The sequence below is a fragment of the Haemaphysalis longicornis genome, unplaced genomic scaffold, assembly GCF_048455015.1.
Source record: "Haemaphysalis longicornis isolate Haplotype H1 unplaced genomic scaffold, Haemaphysalis longicornis Haplotype H1 scaffold_2, whole genome shotgun sequence".
Taxonomy (NCBI): domain Eukaryota; kingdom Metazoa; phylum Arthropoda; class Arachnida; order Ixodida; family Ixodidae; genus Haemaphysalis; species Haemaphysalis longicornis.
The window spans coordinates 290863766-290886539 of NW_027526295.1; the positions used below are offsets into that span (position 1 = coordinate 290863766).

The window sequence follows — 22774 nt, forward strand, 5'->3', positions numbered from 1 at the left end:
CTGCTGGATGTAGTCATGAATGACATTCAGGCCTGCCTGCAGGGCTAGTTCTTGCTCCCCGGGGGACCCCGAATGGGTCCAAAGGGTTACGTCGTCTGCATACACGGCAAAATTAAGACCGGGTATCGACGTCCGCATTGGTGGGAGACCTGACATGACAATGTTAAATAGAGCCGGGGATATGGTAGCGCCTCGTGGGACGCCTGTGTGGTTGCTCTTCCATTCACTCTGAGTATCCCCAACGATTACTAAGAAAGTTCTGTCCGCAAGGAAGGCTTTCACGAAGCGGTATAGGTTTCCGCCTACCCCTATGGCCTGCAGCCGGTTAAGTATGGTTGAGTGGGGCACGGAGTCAAACGCCTTTTTCATGCCTATGCCAACAACCACTCGGAGCTGTGCGCTGCTAATGTACGCGAGAACATAGTTGTAAAGCCTCCTGAGAATATCTTGCGCACAGAGTCCACGGCGAAAACCTACTTGCATAGGGGACAGAACGTTGTACTTGTCTAAGTACCACTCTAGTCTTCTCAGTGTGAACGAGCTGACGGCATGAGTCGAACAACGTTTTATTGCCGATAACGAAGGGTTTATGTTGGCTGGGCGAGTGACGTCACGCTCACACAGGAGCGACAGCTTGCACTCGTTATCGCGGCAGTGTCAACTCTGTTACATCTTCCTTTCCTTGGTGAAATCAAGATCGTTCCGGCAGGGGGTACCGACGACGCTCGCGACGTTCCTGAGAGCTTCTCCGTGGTAGTGGCGGCTCTGGAACGGGACCGGAGTCTGTCAAGCCTGAGGAAGGTGTTGTGGGGCACGGTAGTTCTGGAACCTCCCGGAGATGTTCCCGTGTGCGTAGCATTTCTCGGCCGTCTTCTGTTTTCCCCAGAACAGAGCGGGGAGCTCCCGCTGATCCCAGCACAACGACCGGGTACCACGTCCGTGTGTGCGTGTCGTACACCGAGGCCCTCTGACCGGGTGAGAGGGTGCGCAGGTCCCTAGCTCCTCGTTTGTAGTAGACCCTCTGTTTGTGGCGAATATCCTGGAGACGGGTGTGCACCGCCCGGCTTGGCAATGGTGACGGCTTCAGGTGGCACGAGGGAACTGGTAGCAGCGTTCTCGTTTGTCGACCCATCAGCCTCTGCACCGGTGACTTCAAAATAGCATCACGTGGAGTATTGCGCAACTCAAGCAGAGCTAAATAGAAGTCGGGGCTATTATAGGAACACTTCTTTAGTAGCGTTTTCGCTTCTTGAACTGCCCTTTCGGCCATGTCATTTGCGCGAGGATGATAAGGGCTTGTCGTCACGTGGGTGACTCCTAGTTCATGCAGAAATTCACGGAACTCGTGGCTACTAAAAGGTGGCCCGTTGTCACTACAGAGCTTCACTGGTAAGCCATGGACAGAGAAAAGTTTCGCGCACCACTCCTTCAAGTGCCGGGCTGTTGTGTATTGAAACTCCTGTATTTCAAAATAAAAGGAGTAGAAGTCTACAATTATGGCAAACTCTTTACCACCGTGATGGAACAAGTCCATGCCAACTATCTCCCATGGCAGAGTGGGGACATCATGAGGCAGTAGAGGCATCTTCGTGTTTTGCTTTTGGTGAGCCTGGCAAACTTTGCATGATGCTGCAACCTGGTCAATGTCGCTGGACATTGATGGCCAAAACATGACACTCCTAGCCCGAATTTTCATCTTTTCCGCCCCTGAGTGGGCCAAATGAAGAAGACGAAGGATTCCTGCTCTCTTGCGCTTGGTACGGTTACCTTGTTGCTGCGAAAGACGAGGCCATCTTGTGCATGCATCTCTTCTCGATACGCCCAATATGGTCTGGCGCTTGCTGGCACGTCCTCTTTGTTTTCCGGCCAGTCAGTCTCGGCGTAGGATCGGACGGTCGACAGAGCAGGATCGTTGACGGTCGCTGCACGAAGCTCCTCGAGGCGACGCTCGGAAGCTGGAACGAGGGAAATGACGTTAACATTGAAACGCTCGGTTTCTTCCGTCAATAAGTCCTTGCTTCGAAAACGAGAGAGCGCATCAGCCAAAAACAGCTCTTTTCCTGGCTTGTACAGTAGATGGATGGCGTATCGCTGCAATGTCAGTCGCATTCGTTGCAGTCGAAGTGGACACTGGTGAAGTGGCTTACTGAAAATTGGCACCAATGGACGGTTTCCACTGTAACCTCAGACTGGCCGAAAATATTATCGTGAAATTTTTCGCAGCCATGCACAATCACCAGAGCTTCCTTTTCAATCTGCGCGTACCGCGTCTGCGCATCGCTGAGCGATCTAGACGAGAAAGCGATAGGGCGGCCGTCTTGTATCAGAACGGCGCCAACGCCTATGTGGCTGACGTCAACAGAGACTGGCTTTTTCGGATCAAAGTAAGCAAGCGCTGGCGCTATTACTAAGGCTTGGCGCAGCTCATTGAAGCTGCTTTGCTCTTTTTTTCGTCGAAACGAAGGCAATATCTTTGCGCAGCAGAGTTCTAAGTGGGGCGGTGAGCACAGACATTCGCGGAATGAAGCGCTGCACGTAATTCATTGTTCCGAGAAATACTTTCAATTCCTTACTGTTACTCGACGCTGGCATGTCCAAAATGGCTTGGGCGCGATCGGGGTCAAGGCTCAGTCCCTGCGTGGTGAAAACGTGTCCCAAGTACCGAACTTTCTCCTGCAAAAAGACATTTCTGCGAGTTCAGACGGAGGTTGTGCTCACGGCAGCCTGCAAGCACACCGGTCAAGTTGTTGTCATGCTCTTCCTTCGTTGTGCCCCAGACTAATATGTCGTCCATTACAACAGCTACTCCGGACAGGCCCTCCAAGAGGCGGTGCATGGCTCCTTGAAATATTTCCGGGGCAGAAGCAATTCCAAAAGGCATGCGGAGAAACCGATAGCGCCCGTAAGGCGTGCTCATTGTGCACAATTTAGCGCTGCTGTCAGAAAGTTTTATTTGCCAGAACCCGGATGCTGCGTCCAAGGTAGAAAAATATTTGGCTCCAGATAGTCGTTGCGCAACCTCTTCTAGAACAGGCATAGGGTAGCGTTCACGCAGCATAACCTTGTTAAGCTCTGTTGGGTCGAGACAAATTCGTACTTTATCACCTTTAACTACGGCGACCATATAGCTGGACCATTCAGTTGGTTCGGTTACCTTGGTTATGACGTTTTGCTCATCCATGCGTTGAAGTTCGGCCTTTACTTTTTCTTCAATGGCGACCGGAACCTTTCTGGCTGGCACAACGACACCGGCGGCGGCCGGCTTGAGCTTCATTTCGTACTCAAAATTTTTTAGCTGTCCCAATCCTGTGAAAACATCGGCGAAGGGCTGCGCCGCTGGGTACAGTTGTGTCTCGACGCTATCGATGCGATAAATTAAGCCAATGCTTTCTGCTGCTGCTCCGCTGAGTGTCACCGGCACGTTTTGCTCAATGACGAAGAAGTTTTCATCATGCTGTATGCTGTATATCGTTCACGGATAGCGACAACTTCACTTTAAACTGCGCAGTCGTTTTGTGGCTGAAAAAACTCGTTAACGTAGCTCGATTGATTGATTGTAGGGTTTAACGCGCCGACGCAACGCAGGCGATGAGGCGCGCCGTAGTGGAGGGCTCCGGATTAATTTTGACCACCTGGGGATCTTTAACGTGCGCCGAAATCTCGTACACACGGGCGTTTTTGCTTTTCGCCTCCATCAGAAAAGCGGCCGCCGCGGCCGGGAATCGAACCCGCGACCGTTAACGTAGCTCGGCAGGCTTGATGCGTCTTTCTCGGAAGCGATAAAACATCTTGCTTTGGAATCACACAACAGTTTGCCCCTGTATCAAGTTTGCAGACCATCGGACGGCCTTCAACGCAAACTGTCGCGGTCCACTGGTCGCTAGCGAGTGCGCTCACGGTTAAAGCGTCCAGAAAATATCTGACCTTTCGTCAACATGCAGCTCTCTTATTTCCTTGCGCCTTGAATCTTCGCTGCGAAGAAGGATGACTGCGCCCACGCTTGGGCGAAATGATTCAATCGTCCGCATTTCTTACATGCTTTTCCTATCGCTGGGCAGCGGCCGCTACGATGAATTTTGTAGCCGCATTTGCTACATGGCTTTGAAACTCTGTCCAACGCATTTACGGTTGCAGTTTCAGCGCCTTCAATGGTGCCACGTATCTGCCGAAGCTGCTCCTCGCCTTGCTCTTAGATGCGACACATTTCGACTACTCTTTGGTAAGATGGGTTTTCCGAAATTAACTTCTTTTGCAGGCCCTTGTCCCTAATGCCGAGTATGATGCGGCTACGAAGCATGCGCTCTTCTAAGTCTCCAAAGTCGCAGTGTTTGGCTAGCGTTCGCAATTCGACAAGCCAGTCATTGAAACTTTCGTCCTCTTTTTGGTCTCGGGAGCCGAAGCAAAACTCATGGTAAGTGAGATTCTTCGCGGGCTTGTAGAAGTCTTCAAATTTTTGAATTATGAGGTTTACATCGCTTGTGTCCTCTCCTGGCTCAAACTTGAACGAAGCGTACGCTTTTCTAGCCTCTTCTCCAATGGTCACTAAAAGCGTCGCCGCCTGCACTTCTTTCGGTTGCTTGTTCAGCTGAGTAGCCGTGGAAAACAGTTGAAACTCACTTTTCCAGGTCTTTCACCCAAGCCAAGCCTCTCGCGATGTGTCCAGGGGCTTCGGAGGCGGCAGGAGCTTTGTCGGCAATGCAGGCGGTGTCGGCAACGCAAGCGGTGTCGTCATGCTGGCTGTTTTCCGCTGCCACCATGTGAACGAGCTGACGGCATGGGTCGAACAACGTTTTGTTGCCGATAACGAAGGGTTTATGTAGGCTGGGCGAGTGACGTCACGCTCACTCAGGAGCGACAGCTTGCGCTCGTTATCGCGGCAGTGTCAACTCGGTTACACTCAGAACCATGCGTTCCATTACCTTACAGAGGTTGGATATTAGGGATATCGGCCTGAGGTCTTGTAATGTCCGACTCGGCCTGCCAGGTTTGGGTATTGGTCCACTACTGATTTCTTCCAGGTAGGGGGAAGATAACCGTTGGTCCAATACTCGTTAATCACTTTCAACAAGGCAAGGTTATGTGACTTGGGAATGTTCAAAAGTGTTGAATATCGCACACCGTCCGGCCCCGGGGCGCTATTAGTGTTGGAATCACCCAAGGAAGCCTCCAGTTCGTCTAACGTGAAGAGAACACCGTATTCCTTTTCGAAGGCATGAATGTCCATCGAACGCCTGAGATATTTTGTTGCAACCTCGCGTTGTCGAAGGGCTCGGAAATCCTGCCTCTTGAGACCATTTGCTTCCCGATCCGCCCTAACGTTTTAAATGCAGAGCATTTGTTTAACTCACCATGTCACCCGGCGTTGTCGGCGTGCCTCGGCGTCCGCAACAGCCGTTCCAGGTGCGCCCTCTCCCCCACTCCTCCTCTCCCTCATCACGCTACCCTCCTCGCTCTCAACAACAGGTCCGCACCCCTCCCCCTCCACTATATAAAAAAATAATACTTACCGGCGCCTGGTTTCGATCCCACGACCCTGCGGACGGAACGCAAGGTACATGGTGCTCTACCCACTGCGCCACACAGCCGAAACAGAATCTAAGGCTACGAGCGCACCTTATATCCCTGACTCATTCAAACTACGTCAAGAAGCTGCTGATAAAACGCATTCACTACCTGTGGGCGGAACGCGAGGTACATGGTGCTCTTCCCACTGCGCCACAAAACCGACACAGAATGAAAGGCTACGAACGCGCCTTATATCCTTGACTCATTCAAACTACGTCAAGAAGCTGCTGATGCAACGCATTCACTACCACCAACTCCCCAAACACTAAACGTTAACGCAATACACCCACCCCCTATGCGACGCATTTACTCGAGTCCCCCTCGCGGGGAGATGGGCCCTTTTTTTTTGAATGGCTTCGATTTGTATTCTGCACGCTGCGCCGCTGCTCGTTCTAGCGACAACGATATCGCTGCCTGTCTGACCGCTCGCAGGCTGTATTCTTCCGCTGCCTTTAACTGGGATGTATTGGAACAGGCGGCGACCTCCTCCGCGCGCCATACTTGGGGCCCTATCCGCGATCTCATGAATTCTCTGTGAATTTGTGAATTCGCCTGAAGCCTTCTTCTGATTGGCTTTCATTTTTGTCACATGCTTCCGGCTGACATCAGATTTGCTGGCACCAGTTCTAAAGTTCACCTCTTTTCTTTCTCCTGAAGGTGCATTATTATTGGCCGCCGCTGAAAAACTAGAGGACCTGCAACCGACATATTAAGGTAGGCCTGCCTTTGTTGTTTAACGAGAATACGGCTTATTTGTCACGCCCTCGCGGTAACTGGCTGAGAAGACATGACGTAATATAAACACTTGACGGGAACGTATCAGTCACACATTGGCAACTTCACCCTGAGTAAAAGTCCCGTGATTTTGCTGAACCTTGCTAGGCGGCTGCCATCGCCCTGAATTAGGGCAAAAAAATTCACGGACATTGAGCGCTGTGAAACCCCGTGAATTTGCAACAGGCACAGTTTCGCACAAGGCGCAGTTTAAAACTGTTTGTTAGCGAAAAATAAAATAATTTTGTCTTTATTCAAATCAGATACAACGAAACATAAACACAACATCCAGTATTTTGTGTTGACATGCGGAAATAAAATACTAGGCATTGGTTTGGTCTAAGATCCACACAAAGGGGCGTTGCATGCCTGCTCATTACAAAGAACATAACGCATTGCATTTGTCCCCAACCTTCCTCGTAAGCTGGTGGGCGCCATGATTAAAACCGGAAAACATAACAAGGAAAACTGACTGTTTTGGTTATTACGGGGCTAGTCGAGTTCGAGCTGACCAGTGAGTGGATCAGCGGCATCAGTAGGCTCTGCGATTATGAACCTTAGCTTTTCGCTGTCCTTACCGCATCATACAACAGATGGTCACTGCGGTGTTTTCTGTGGTCACGCCATTTAAACTTGCAACATAGCAGCAAAGACAGCGTGGCAGCGGTGACGGCTGAGAAGACAACGCAACAAACAGTTTGTAAGTTAACATTGAAACAAACAGCTCAATTATGCTACTAAAAGCGGTTGAAAGAAATAGATACAAAAAAGACTGTGTGTTCTTTATCTTAACGAAAGAATTTGACGCACCTTTGCGTGAACGTTACTTGATTGTACATTAAGCAACGTACTTAAGCAATGTACTTTTTTTGCCAGGATCAGCTGCTGTCTGAATTTTTACAATACGTAGCAAGTGTTTCTAAAATTTTAGGTACAATATCTGAGAGTTTGGTGGTGATGCTTGTAAACTAAGCGTCCAATAACATTGCGTCGTCAGACTCATACGCGAACCCGTCACTGATCACGTCCGTTTTTCCTACGCAAAAAAATGCAGATTCACGGATAATTTACGAAGATTGATTGATTATGAGGTTTAACGTGCCGAAGCTATGCAGGTGATGAGGTACGCTGCTGTAGAGGGCGCAGGATTAAGTATGACCGCCGGGGAAACTTTAATATGCACCGAAATCTCCAACACACCAGCGTTTTCGCTTTCCGCCTCACTCAGAGAAGTTGCCGCCGCTGCCGGGAATCGCACACAATTCACGAAGTCGAGAGTAGGGCCCTTGGTAAATACTTTACACGCAAGAGCGCTGACATGACACCGAGCTGGTGTGTTTCAGGTCTTCATTTTTTCCCTATCATGTAGCTGCGCTGTCTGCCTTTAAATTTAAACAATGATTCGACCCCGAGACCGCACTGAATAACCAACAGCGTTTAACCCTCTCTATCTGCACAATAAATGCATACTTAATGTTAACACATTTACTTGTTGTAATAGTGCAAATGGAGATAACTTGGTAAATGAATGTTGAAATAACCAAAGAACACCAGAAAAAATAAAACTCAAAATACTAAATATGAACGAACAAAGCAAAAATATCTATTCTATCCTCCACCCTAACCCGTCGAACATAAAAATAATAGCCGATAAAAATAAAATGATGCACGCAAAAAAAAAAAAAATCTGAAGAAGCACCAAGACGGATATCCTCCCTGAAACCTCCAGCCTGTAAAGTCCTATATCGGCGGAAAATTTTATAATTGGTGATCTTACCACTTTTTTCATGGAGTAAATGTACATTACTTGCAGAAGGAAAAAACTTAAAATTAGGAGAGACAGCCTAGAAATGGTTACGCATTTGTAAACAATTCCCGGAATTTCTTTACAATTCTCGTCCCGTGGGAGAGCCCCCAAGAAACGAACTGGTCGCTGCTTGAATGAATGCCTCAGCGATCATAGGGACAACGTGCACACCGCTGTACGTGGCTGCCTGAACTTTCACTTCCGGGGCTGTGGTTCTTCGTGCCAAGATTTCGTTTAGCTGAGAGCAGCCAACAGCTCAAGCGGGAGATCACTGAAGCACACGCAGTCGCAGAGCTCCCTCACAATTGTGTCAGCGCACCGTCCACACCTTTATGGGCGAAAGAGAATGCTTTTTTAATGCACAAAGGGGTACATAATAGTTTTTGTTTGTTGTTTTTTTGCAACGTTTGCCGTATCTTCCGGCTCGGGGTGGTATAATACTGCAGGGGCGAGCAACAAAGTTTCAGTTGAAGTCACTGTTGTGCTGTTTCCCTCTCTGTGGCCCTTGCCTTTCGCGTTGTTTTTAAAGCTAAGCTTTAGTGTTAGCACTGATGACGTCTGTAACGCGAAAACGTCCTGCAGGAAAGCCGACTTTCTTTGACAATGACGACGAATGATTGTGCGTGAAGGGAAAGAAAAAACGCTCCAGTGGCCGGAATCGAACCTGGGTTCCTCGCACTACAAAACCGGCGTCTATTCGATTGCTGTATTTCGACATGGTCGAAACTCAGTCCAAACTCGGATGACATCCAAAGAATCTGTCACGAGAAAGCTTCGTGTTCAACCCTCATCGTCGTTCGACGTAGGGGTGCGGGACTTTTTTTTTTATTTTCTGTCACTCTTCATCAAATTGCTCAAGCTTACTCGTCAGGTGAAATAATTTAGACTAGGGGTCTCTAACGTGCCTCAACACACGGGTGTCCTGCTTCTCCGCCCTAATCAGAAAAGTCCCCACCGCGGCAGGTATCGAACCCGCCTACATGAGGAATTAGTGTCTGCGAATTACACAAGTATCGGCAGTATGAGAGCCGGAAGTACTGCATTGTGTTTTTTGTTCTTGATTCGGGTATCCACTCAGTTTCCTCTTTGCTTGCAATAGGAAGGTGGGCATGTGCCGAGTCGGAGAAGTGAAAAGTTAGAGGGCATTGGCGGACCTAGCTCAGTTAAACCTTCATGTAACGAGACTCTATGTAAGGATTCTAAATTTAACGAAGTTTTTCAATTCCCATTCCCATCGTCATTGAAGCCCGTGTCTTTTCGGCCTTTATGTAACGAAGGCGTTGCGGCGGTTAACCTCGATTTAACGAACTAGCTTGGCTGATCGGCCATTGCTTTTTGCACTTTTACTGAAAAATCGGTTGCAGAAATGCTCTAATTTACCGAACACTAGCATTACTTTAAGGAGAGAGAGAGAGAGAGAGAGAGAGAGAGAGAGAGAGAGAGAGAGAGAGAGAGAGAGAGAAAGAGAGAGAGAGAGAGAGAAAGAGAGAGAGAGAGAGAGAGAGAGAGAGAGAGAGAGAGAGAAAGAGAGAGAGAGAGAGAGAGAGAGAGAGAGAGAGAGAGAGAGAGAGAGAGAGAGAGAGAGAGAGAGAGAGAGAGAGAGAGAGAGACGAGAGAGAGAGAGAGAGAGAGAGAGAGAGAAATCTCTTTATTTTCCAAGCAGGAACGCGTGGTGGCCGCCGGCCGAAGGTTGGCGGCGACAGTGGCGGCTTGGTCAACGAGGAATAGTTGCAGCCCCGGTTGTGAGCTGCCCAGCGCGTCCTCCCACTGCTGGACTCTCGAGATGGGGGGAAGGGGTAAAGAGCGCAGGGCTACATGGCGCGGGTTAGTGTGTCCACGGAATCACAGAGAGGACAGTGCGGTGAAGGGAACCCGGAGGGATAGATTTTGTGGACGAGGGAACGACTAGCGAGAGAATTGGTCTGAAGGAGTCGCCATAGGCGCTCCGGAGCGTTGGTGAGGGATGTGTGGGCAGGGGGATAGCGGCGTTGGGAGAGGCGGTAAAGGAGCCAGCTGCTATCAGACGTCTAGAGTTGCTAAAAACCAAATTCCTCAAGGTTATGATGATGAAAGAAGCGGCTAACGCAATCTCATGGCTACCGTCGTACCAACTTTTGGTTTATCTTGCGTAGCGTGACACCAGGTAGCAAGAGTGCCTACACATCAATTTTGTTTTTCGCCCATACCCCGAACCACCACGTGTCTTCACATGTGAGTGCGGTGTCGGTTCGACAGTAAAGTTTCGAATTTCTAGGCTTGCTTGTCGGCGTGTAGTCGCGCGTCTTAACTGCTATCTGTGGTGTCGGTTCGCCGGTGATGAGTTCTGTTGCCAGTAAAGAAAAGGTTTTCTTTTGTAGCGTGAGCTGCACTGGCCCAGGTTGAGCAGTAGTCTGGTTTCGTTTCTGCTTCATTAACGCAAGCGTTAACTCGAAAGCTACATGTAACGAAAACATGGATGTAACGAAAAATTGAAAACTTCCGTCACCTTCGCCATATCCCGGTTTTACTGTAACTTCGTACTGGCCTTAGACTACACGTTCTGAGACCTACATTAGTAATTTGAGCGAGATAATTACAGAGGTATAAACTTGAGGGTCGCAGATATTGTCTTCCCCCCTGGGTGATGCGAACACACACGCCTGGACTCGTCGTATAGTTAGCTAGGCAATGAGAGAAGACGCCAGAGGCAAAGTAGGAGGATAATAATGCGGGTGCACGTTCGACAACTCGACACTTGTGCTCTCGCAATCAATACATCGTAAAGGAGCGCGCAATTGGGTGGCCTTGCAATTTTTTTTTTTTTGCGGAATTGTTTTCTGCCCAGTACCCCACTGCTCCAACCCCGTTACGCCGAGCATTTGCGCAAGAATCGCACAATTTCCGAAGTTAGTACGTGTAATCATTATAATGGTGAAAATACATAAGTTGTGAAAGTAAGCGAAAAAACAAAAGCAAAAAGTAATATTTAATACAATCAGAAAATAACATAATTGAACAAAACACCGTAAAAGAGACCATAACAAAAAATTGGGAGAAACACCAACTGTGTAACGCCCTGCGTTTGCACAAAAATGAATAGTTGACGAAATGAACACACGTAATCGGTATAATAACGCAAATAGAGATAATTGGTTTAAATAAATTTTTGCACAAGAAATATTTTACGAACGAAAATAATAATATAAATAAACTAACGACATTAAAAATATTTCTACAATACATCGGCTATACGGGGCACAGGCAAAAGTTAAAAAAACCGTAAAGCGCAAGCAGAAGATTAAAGAAAATTGAAAAGAAAGAAAGATTAAAGCGAAAAAGCACCAAACGCGTCATGCCTTCAATTTACATGAAAATGCATATTTGACGAGGCGTACTTGTGTAGAAACTCTTATGCATTAGTAGACAGCTCTTCGGCTTTCTGTGACTTTTTATTCATGTAAAAAAGAGTGAAACAGAAATATTTACCAACACACAAACCCAGCTGAGTGTTCGTTTGTGCAGTTTCTTTGCGTATGAAGAAAATGTTAAACAGCTTTTCTACAGTAAATCTGTTTAAGGTTACGGTTCCGTAGACTATTCGTGTCCATCAAGGCATCAACACGCCTCTGCTCGTGTATAAGAGCAGTTCCAGAATTTATTCAATGCCATAGCGCGAGGCGTTCCATAGCCCGCAACGATCGCGTGTGTGTGCACGCTTGTTCGTTACTTTGCCTCAGGTATTCGCTCGCGGACGTTCATTGGTTGGCTGAATCATTACTTTGTGTGCTTGTTTGTTTTTGTTTGGCTCCGTACTTGCTTTGGCTCGACTAGTTGGAGTTCATTATTTTGGATTTCACTTCCATTGTCTCTTCATAATGGGGAGTCCGCGTGTGCGCCCGACTCCCGGTCGCCCGGGACGTCAAAAATTTCTGAGCTTGCGGGACGTGTCTCAGACTCTCCGCTCAGCGGAACCGCGCCCCAAATCTGCAGCTCGAACGAATGCGTCCACGCCTGCACCCCCCCCCCCCCCCATTCCAGTCCTCCTACAGAGATTGATGGTGGCAGCATGACTTCCGTCAACAGTTCGTGCCTTTGTTGAAAATTTAGTGTCGCCTTAGCTTCACTGGCCATGCGCTTTCACCGAGTGGAATGGCTTATGATTTAGTTACTTGCTTGTGGCCCTTAAACTTTTTGCCATAGTGAATAACATAAAATTCAGCACTCAAGTAGACAAAAAAAATTTTTGTCTGAAATTTCTGACCCGCAAGAATTCTTTTCTGTTGCATTCTTATAGGTAGGGCAGGCATCTGAAAAAAGAGCGAGCCAAAGTCTGCTGCTGTTGCCTTAGAGGAAGTGGCCGAAGACCTTTTTTATTGTAAAATCGCATCTTATTTTTGCAACGGTGCACGCCAGTATAAAACTTATATATTTGTATACTTTATTGCTGAAGGCCCGTACGCGTTTGGTTTCTCACATTAAATCATTAAAGCGGACTATGGTGTTGGTCATCTCCGATTACTTATCTGCAGTAAAAGGCGCGCTTGACTTCATTATACAAACCCACCACCCCGATACTCTAATGCGCGTATCTTTTCATGTTTTACAAGCAGACAACTAAGAGAGTTGGCGAATGCGCGATGAGTGTGTGGTGTGAATGGCCATCTTGAAATCATAAAGAAAAAACAAAACAAGATTAATCAATCGCTGCAGACCGGGTTTCTTTGGCCTTTTCGAATCACACCACATTTGAAGTGCCAAGCTCTCGCAGCTATGCCACTACATTGGCATTTCCGCGGTTCCCTATCCATCTGCTTCGGACACTCTCGTTGAATCCAAAGGCACGTTCACCAACGCTTCCACCTGAGCGGGCTGCAAGCTTTAGAAGATATGATCAGGCTTCTTCACAGCCACTTTGTGTAGGGAGGTTTTGTCGGTCGAGAAGCATTTTCGTTTAATGCAGCTTTTCCCCTCTATAACGCATCCCCCCGGAGCGTTTTCGGGACAGCAGTGTTAAACCTTCGACAGGAAACGAGATTTCAAACTGTCACGTAGTCGAGAACGACGAAAGGCTTTTGTAGCGCTTAGGTTTATTGGGGCGAACTTGTGCTCCGCAATTCATAAGGAGAAAGGCACAAATGTCAAAGAGACACTCAAAAAAGTTACGGGTGCAGTTGAGCGTCAGCGAAGTAACTGCTGCTGCGTTCAATCGGCAAGCACCTATCGGAGAAAACATGGTTTCCAGAAACATGCAATTATAATGATAACACTGCCGATCAAGCAAGGCTACTCAGGAACTAATTCCTTTCTTTCATATTAAATGAGATATCCGGGTCCGGCCTATGTGTATGCCAAACAAAGCTAAAGAATGCTCCGCTTTGAGCACGCGGCACTATGTGCAGAACATTCCTAGTTGTGTTCCGTGGCGTTTGGACAGGATGGACGCGTGCTTGTGAGGGATGAAGACGAAGCAGGACAGGGGCTCAGGCTGGAGAAGCAGAGGAAGACGTGGGGCGCTACCGGTCAGAAGCCTCCTACGACTGTGACTTCCTTTCTGTGGTTCGGTCATGTAAATAACCTCTTAATACGTCTGAATACACCACCACTCTTTTGCCAACCTCGTAACAATTTATGGTGGAGGTTGCAGTGTGATCCCCCTCGGCAAGCTTCCGAAACACGGAGCTACGCAGCGGATGCCCATCGGTCTTCAGACCATATGGTCCAACGGCGAAACCGCACCAACGGCACCCACCATCATTTTCCCACCCCCAAGATTCTGGTACGTTAAACGTACAGATGATGTTCATGTCGAGGATTGGATCAGCATGTACGAGAGTGTCAGCGCGCATAACCGTTGGTACAACACAGTGATGCTCACCAACGCCTTTTACTACCGGAGGGGCCCCGCCCGGACCTGGCTCGAGACCAGCGAAGCAACTGTGACCAGTTGGGAGGCATGCAAACAGCAACTTTGCTTCCGGTTCGGGCGACCTACCAGTACCCAGCTAGCTGCAAAGAACAAGCTCGCGTCCTGGGTAAAAACATCCACGGAATCGTATGTTCCCTACCTTCAAGACGTCTTCTCGCTGTGCTATCCGGTCAACAATCAGGTGTCCGAAGATGACAAAGTGGCGAATGTATTGAACGGAATAGCCGACGACGCTTTCCATCTGCTCCTCGGCAAAGACTGTAAAAGTGTAGACTCCATCATTAAGGAGCGCCGCAGCCACGTCTTCGTGCGAGGACGTTTTGCCCCCGCCACGCCATGCCTCGACAGCTGGTGTTGGCTCCTTGCCGACCGCGAGCATTGCCAAGGTAGCACGACAAGAGCTGCAGGCCATCTCTTTCTCATCACACACCTGAAAGCGGTATACCTAGCTTACCCATCATACAGGCCGTTGTGCGCCAAGAAATTGCTAGCATGGGTATTCCACCTGCCCGCCCTGTGAGTTTTCAAAATGTGCGCTCCAGTTTTTTCCCTGCTCAGCCCCGGCATCACTTCAGCATCCCACCTGTTCGTTCAAGGAACCCATCTGAATGGCGCATTGCTGACGATAGTCCCATATGCTTTAATTGCCACAGAGTTGGACATGTTTCCCATTACTGCAGGTCCCGCTGGTATTCGCCGCATTCTAAGACTCCTTCTGGGTCCTACCCGTCGACGCTAGCAGTCGACGTTTTATGAATCCCAGTTTGTCGCCATACACTGGCACTCCCGCCAACACGTCCCGTATCGGCCGATCGCCATCGCCCCACCGCCGCCAGTCCCATTCGCCTGAACCTCGCCTTTCCCAGTCCCCGACCTCGTACGGATGCTCCTTCTCGGAAAAATGCTAAGTGCAGCTCCCGGTGGTAACGCTGCATTTTCGACCGACGCTCAAAATACTCTTCTCACGTTGCCGTCCCAACACAGTTTATTGGCGGTTCATGTAGATGCGGTACCAATCACCGCCGTCATTGATACTGGCGCGCAAATCTCTTAATGAGTGCCGCACTTCGTCGTCGCCTTCGCAAAGTACTTACACCAGCCCCTTCTTGTGCTGTGGATGCCGCTGATGGAGGTACCCCTTCAGTAGCTGGAGTGTGCACCGCTAGCATCCCAATTGCCGGCCTGCAAAGTGTTGTTCTTCTTTTTACCGTGTTGGACCACTGCTCATACGACCTTATCCTCGGCCTTGATTTTCTCTCCTCCCATTCTGCATTGATTGACTGCGCGGCGCGCCTCCTACACCTCGAGCTGCCTCATTCTGATGCCGTCATCGACGAAACCAACTCGGCGCCGGGATTCCTTTCAACAGACGACATCCAAATGCTTCCCCAAGCTGCTACTTGGTTACCTTTGACGTTGTCCCGTCGTGTCGCTGACGGCGTGTACGTAGTTTCGCCAATTCCGGATGTTGTCCTCGCTCGCAATGTCGTGCTCCCTCATGCTGTCCTCACGATTATTCGCAACCACGTTGATTTGCCCTTCATCGACTTCGGTTTCTCGGCGCAAATTCTCCCGAAGGGTATCTTCCTCGGAATGACCTCCCTCTCGCCGGCGTTGCAACAATCACCTGTCCATGGTACTTCTGACAGTTCCCACGACCGTTTACCTAGTGAAGCCATGGATGAGAGTTTGGAAGCAATGCTATCCACCGACCTATTCCCAGAACAGACTAATGAGTTTCTACATTTGTTATCGTCTTATTGGGACATTTTTATCTCGACAACCGTTCATTGGGTCAGGCAACCGCTGTCAAACATCGCATTAACACCGGCGATGCTATCCCCATTCACCGCAGGCCTTATCGTGTTTCCCATGCTGAGCGCAGAGTCATCCAAGAAAATGCTTCAAAAGGATATCATGGAACCTTCCTCCAGCCCGTGGGTGCCCCCTGTCGTTCAAGTGCGGGAAAAAGGTGGCAGCTGGCGATTCTGCGTCGATTACCGGCACCTAAACGAAATTACAAAGAAAGAAGTGTATCCACTCCCTTGGATCGGTGATGCGCTTGACTGCCTTCACGGCGCAAACTGCTTTTCGTAGATTGATTTACGTCAAAGATATCGGCAGGTTGCCATTGATGAACTCGACCAAAAGAAGGCGCCCTTTATAACAACGGATGGCGTCTATCAATTTAAAGTGATGCCTATCGGTCTCTGTAATGCGGCGGCTACATCTGAGCACATGATGGACAATCTGCTGCATGGTTTCAAGCGAACCACATACCTGTGTTAATTAGACGACGACGTCATTTTTTCGCCGTTTTTTCACAGCCACCTTGACCGACTTACTGAGATACTCGATATTTGCCGACGCGCAGGCCTTAAATTAAACTCAAGCAAATGCCGCTTTGCGCGTCATCAAATAACTATTCTTGGCCACCTCATTGACGCCCACGGTGTTCGCCCTGACTCCGGAAAAGTTCGCGCTGTAGAGGACTTTCCGCCTCCGAGGTCGACCAAAGACGTCCGCGGCTTCGTCGGCCTGTGCTTGTACTTTCGCCGATTTTTCCGGAACTTTGCAGCCATTGCATGACCCCTCACTGACCTTCTTCGAAAAGACGCCACCTTTTCTTGTGCCCCTGAGCAAGTACACGCCTTCTCCATCTTGGTGTCCCTGCTCACATCGGCTCTTATTGTAGGGAATTTTGACCCATCTGCTCTACGCAGGTGATGCAAGCGGTCATGGGATAGGGGCAGTTTTGGCTCAACAAGATGGTAGTGAACGTGTTATTGCCTACGCTAGTTGTTTGCTATCCAAACACACGAGCGCAATTATTCCATAACGGAATTCGAGTTCCTTGCGTGGTTTTGGCATTTGCGAAATTTCGACCATACCTCTATGGCCGTCATTTCTCCGTTGTGACGAATCACCACGCCCTATGTTGGCTCTCCTCGTCGAACCCCACTGCGCGACTTGGCCGCTGGGCTTTGAGCCTCCAAGAATATACCTTCTCTGTCGCCTACATGTCTGACCGTCTACACCTAAATGCGACTGCCTCTCTCGGAACCCTATCGATCCGCCTGATTTCTGTGCATCTAATTAGGACTTTTGCGTCCTCACCATATCAGGTCTACTACGCATAGGCGTTGGGCAACGCCGTGACAATTCGTTGCGAGCAATAATACACAGGATTGACTCTGCTCATCCCGAGCCCTCGCTCAACGCTTTTTTGGTTCTGGATGGAGTACTCTACAGCTGCAACTTTCACTCTGATGGTCCCGCCTTGTTACTGGTCATTCCCGAGCCCCTGCGGCTATCTGTACCACACCAGCTCCATGACGTGCGAACAGCTGGTTATCTCTTCTTGACTCGCACCTATGACCGTGCACGACGTCGCTTTAGCTGGCCAGGTTTCTACCGCTCCATGCGACGATACGTCAGGGCATGTGACTCTTGCCAGCGGAGGAAGAGTACCCGTGCTAGCAGCCGGTCCTCTTCACCACTAGATATTCTGACTGAGCCCTTCCGTCATGTTCACGCCGACCTACTTGGTCCTTTTCCGCAATCAACATCTGCCAACAAATGGATTGCTCTCCCTACAGATTATGCTACACATTTCGCCATCACTCGAGCCCTTCCTACTTGTTGCGCGACTTACGTCGCCAATTTTCTTCTCCGTGACGGGATTTTACAGCAAACGCTCCTCGACCCCTACTTACCGACCGAGGCCGGTACTTCCTTTACCAAGTTGTTGAGGACATCCTTTGTTCTTGTTCCACCACACACAAATTTTCCAAGGTTTACGGCCTAAAACAAACGGGTTTATTGAACTGCTCAATCGGACCCTCACCGACATGCTCTTAATATACGTGTCAACTGGCACCTGGATTGGAACCATGCATTGCCGTACGCAACCTTTGCATATAACTCGTCCCGCCACGACACAGCGGCATTCTCCCCTTTTTCTCTTATCTATGGACAGCAGCCCGCGTTGCCGATGGACACTTCGCTTCCTTCCTTGAGAACTCAAACAGAATATTCCCGTGAGGCTATTACGCAGGCCCAACTTGCACGGCAGGTCGCCCGACCTCCCTCACCTCCCAATAGACCCCTTATGATCGCCGCCACCGCAGCGTCAGCTATGCTCCTTCAGCCCTCGTCCTGCTATGGTCCCCTTGTCGCCTACCAGGGGTGTCCGGAAACTGCTTTCGTGCTACACAGGCCCATACCGTGTGCTAGGCCAGGTCACTTAAGTGACTAATGAAATTTCCCGTGCGTTTTCATCTAAGTCCTCTGGTCGACCCCCAACGGACACCGTCCACGTTACCCGTCTTAAAGGGACACTGAAGTCAATTTGTCAAGCTCCCGTTTTTGCTTGCACTGCCTAGACTGGCTCAAATTAGCACACTTTTCATCGTTTATCCGGTTGGCCAATCGGTAATTATTTTACACAGCGCGAAAGAAGAAAAACTACTATGCGCGGTTTGCGGCGGCCGCACGAACTAACGCTGTGACGTTGGGAGGAGGGAGCACCGTGATTGGACGATGCCCAAGGTTAGCAATCAAACAAGTTTCGGTTTCGGTTTCGGTTCTGTAAAACACAACCGATGGCGTTGTTGGATGGGCATTCTCAATATCTCAGTAATCATCGTACCGCGCTTCTGCCATGTTGTCGGCTGTAAAATGCGTAAGATCAGCCTCCCAGGACGGCTTGGAATCGTAGCATTCGCTAGCCGAGGCCTACGCAGTGCATGAACGCCCTCCGCGTCCCCGCAGACGCTCAAATGCCATGCGCTTTCCCCCATATTTGTAGCTTGCCTCACTCATGCCTGTATCGTAAAAAGCGTGTTCGCACCAGGCCAAGGGTCTGTTGATTCTGACCTGTGCCCACTGCCCGCAATCAGTCGGTGCTTATGGCAACAGCACGCCAACGAGAACTCGCTAGCGCGCCAGTGCCAGCCTGCGCGCGTTCTGTGAACTAGTTCGTGGAGCAATGAACGTTGCGGCCCAAAAAAAGGGGAACTCAGTATAGAAAACGTCGGCGGAAAACGAAAAAGTTAACTGATAAAAAAGAAAGCACGTACCCGCGGGGACTCGAACTCGCGACTTGAAAATCACTTCCGATGACATACCTAGCGCTCCAGCCCACTCAGCCACGGGGCGGGCTCCGCTGACCTTGGTAATATAAGGTATATATTGTAAACCAGTTTACACTTTTATTTATTTTCGGCATTTCAAGCAGCTTAGGTGACTATTTGTTCTTTTGCGCTCGTGCAGTAAGCATCCCCCAAGTTTCCACAAGATATCACGTCTAGCAAATGCATTTCTTAGACGGAAAAGCGTTCGCAGATGCGTAGTCGTGCTGCTGACCGCTGTGCTTGTTCGCCCAGCGCAAAAAAGTGCTTCCCGCACCCTAGTTTTACGCTTTACGGTAAAAATATCAGTTGATTTTATTTCCTTAGTACCTATATTGACTTCGCTGACTCTTCTCTCGCCTTCAAGAGGCCTTATATTTTCCTACTGGCGTACCAGTGAGCGAAGCGTCGCATGTGCGCTTGTGCAGCGCTTGTGTGAAGCGACCTTGACTTGGAGCTAGATACAGTGTACAAACTAACCAAGTAAAGAAAGGCACATTCTTCCATTCACAAACGTGTCCTGGCTTCGTTTCAACTGAGCGAACGAATTGCGACGACCCGTCGGCGGCAGGCGGACGAAACGCTGGGCCGACTGACTCTGTCTGAAAGCCGGGGAGCCGTGCAGTAGCGCAGCCAATTGCGAGCTCGGCTCCTCCCGACGTCACACGAAAACGCCCCAGAAAATGGGCGAGCGTAAAGAGAGGAGGACAGCATTTTCGAATTAATTTTTCTACTAAATAAAATCGCGTAAACGCGCCCAGAGTGGTCGAAACATGGCCTTGGGACTCCGGACTACTATTTGCGCTAGTAATCCCGAAATGTTTACATATCACTTCAGTGTCCCTTTAAATCCTACACCCCGCCACGTTTCTCGTCTTCTCCTCAGCACCGGGACGGTGCTCTTCCTGCGGGGGTTGTGTTCCCTGGAGTTTGGACAGGATCGACGCGTGCTTGTGAGGGATGAAGACGAAGCAGGACAGGGGCTCATGCTGGAGGAGTAGAGGAATACGAGGTGCGCTACCGGACAGAAACCTGCTACGACTGGTACTTCCTTTCATTGATTGATTTATTGATTGATTTTAGCGTTTAACGCGCCGACGCAACGCAGGTGATGAGGTGTACCGTAGTGGAGGGCTCCGGATTAATTTTGACCAACTGGGGATCTTTAACATGCGCCAAAATCTTGTACGTATGGGCGTTTTTGCTTTTCGCCTCCACCAGAAAAGCAGCCGCCGCGGCCGGGAATCAAACCCGCGACCTCGTGTTCAGCAGCGCAATGCCTTAGCCACTGAGCCACCGCGGCGGGTACTGCTACTTCTTTTGTGTGGCTCGCTCGTGTAAATAACCTGTAAATACGTCTGAATACACCATCACTCATTTGCGAACCTCGTAACTGTTGAATAAAATCGCGCGTTATTTTCAGGTGACCGGGCGGAGTCTAAACCGGTAGAACACTGGAGTCGGCGCCAGTGGAGCCGGGTTTTTTTCATGTTTTCTTGTATTGGTGCCGCTCGCGTCAGCACGAGACATGAGCATTTTTTATATTTTGCTTTGTTCTGGTTTTATCTCTGTTCTTTTTGATGCCGTTGAAATCCCAAACAGCATGCCTTCTTTTTTTAGTTATTGGCCTGATGACTTTGAATACGTTAAGTCATTGGAATTTTGTTACTTCCGTGGGTTTTTATTTCTTAAATTTATTGTCGCAGTTCCACGTGTGATGTCATACCTTCGCAGCGTCTGTCCCAACGCTCTTCACCAATCATTCTAGCATATTTTGTTGCATATTTATTTGTTGCACGCTTTCGGTATCACTTCACTATTTTATAGAGCCTTTGGTACCATTCAAACGGGCCACACTTCTTGACATCTTTATTTCTCCACCGCTCGACTTTCCTACTTGGCTACGTTGCCAAACGAAGTTGTGGACCGTCAAGTGCCTGCGACGTGGGGCTGACGTCGGGCGTGTGCACCACAGCTTATATATAGCGATGATACTTTCATTCACCTTATCACTACCATCGAAATACGCTCCGAGTTCGGGTTTAGAAATTTGGCCGTTGCTCATGCTAGCGCCATCCTGCTTGGGCATGGGGTCACGTAAAGAAATGCACGCTAGGAACCAAATTATTAAGTTGGCTATATGTGCCGTTTTTGCCTGCATCCCCAAAGCGTCGCTGAGCCGCAAGGAATACACCGCTTTTTTTTTCAAAAGAACGTCCAATTTACACTGAATATTTCACTGGGTTAGCCTCTTGTTGTGAAAGGGAGTCATAGTTAGAAAGAGTGAACGAGTGGAAATAACGGCCGGCGTACAAGTCCCTACAGCTTACCAGGATAACATCACCCAAGCCGCCTACTCTCCAGTATACACAGGTTTTTGCCTACTATGTAATGATATCAGCCGGCATCTTTGCTCTGAGTACTGAGGAAGAAAGGCAGCAGCACAAGGACTATGCATTCATCTTTCGTTGGTACAGTTTCTGCCTCAACAACCTGCTTGTGCCAGTGCTGTGCAAGATGAAAAAGATGGCTGAAATATATTTAGAAAAATAAAAAAAAGGGTTGGAGCGATAAAAAACAAATAGTCTCTAAGAACAGCACGCCAAAAACAGTAGAGAAATGGCAGCAGCTCTACTCCGTGGATGATGACGAGGGTGTGGAGTAAGGGGACTCGAAATGACATCCAAGTTGCGTCCCGAGTGACAGCCGATTTGCGCCCCGACCGTCATTTGATTGCAGCCTTGAGTTGCACGTTGTTTATTCCCTAAATAAAACTGCAACTCACGGCTCAAATCGATTCATGACTGGAACTGCGTACAAATAACTAGACCAAGAGAAGAGAACACAGACAACGCAGTCATGAACCATTTTCAACTAGCCCGGCTTTCCACTTTGCTTCAGCTCAAATCGAATTTCGCTTGATTTTCGCTTGATGGTGCTGTGCGCACGGATGGACGCTGACGCGCATTGGGAGATCCTATAGATACTCCGCACCATTACAATTGAGGGAGTAAGCCGTTTGACTCTCGGCTACTAACTCACGGTCGTACCCCATGGATAAAACGACTAACACTAGCTCTGTCTGCTATACCAGGCACAGGCTCGAATCCTGCCGGGCCATGTCTGATTTTTTGCGATTGTAAATGCTATGCGTATGGACGTGGACGGACATTGTGCGGTCCTATGGTACTCCGCACCTAAAAATCAAGTCATTACACGAGGTGGTGTTAAGCTCAGAAAACGTGGTCCTTGCAAGAAGGAAGCGCTTTCTGTGCAGGACTACTACTGACAGAAAGTTAACACTCGTCTCAAACTGCTTTATGGTAAAATTAAAATAAATAACACACCGCAGTCATGTGTGTGACTCTTCAAGGTAGGTCTGCAGAATTATTCGGCAGTATAACACAACGCACGTGCCTCAAAACAAGCCAGTGATAACCCTAGGTCCAGTTATGAAATGTTAATCGAAGCCCGATTTTGTGGATGCATGTAGGAACACGCGTGTCAGCACGGAGCGTTGTATACGCTGATCATCCACGCGTATTCCACACCTACACGGCCTCTTCCTTTTGGTCTGCCCGGCTTCATCCC

At 49.0% G+C, this 22774-nt stretch overlaps 1 protein-coding gene across 1 annotated transcript; it reads right to left on the reverse strand.

Moving 5' to 3' along the window:
* Positions 1-579: 579 nt before the first annotated feature.
* LOC144170853 (uncharacterized) lies at positions 580-4768 on the reverse strand. Its single transcript, XM_077700878.1, has 2 exons — positions 1768-4768; positions 580-1138 (listed from the first exon to the last, which is right to left on the reverse strand). Exons 1-2 carry the CDS (start codon positions 2107-2109, stop codon positions 692-694), a joined length of 789 nt encoding a protein of 262 aa, XP_077557004.1. The 5' UTR covers positions 2110-4768; the 3' UTR covers positions 580-691.
* Positions 4769-22774: the final 18006 nt, after the last annotated feature.

Bases quoted from the DNA above. Each gene is read 5' to 3' on its own strand.
- LOC144170853 (XM_077700878.1), bottom strand. From the start codon at position 2,109: ATGCGACTGACATTGCAGCGATACGCCATCCATCTACTGTACAAGCCA. The intron at 1,139-1,767 runs GTAACCGTACCA...TCACCGGTGCAG, and splicing joins TCGTCTTTCGCAGCAACAAG to AGGCTGATGGGTCGACAAAC.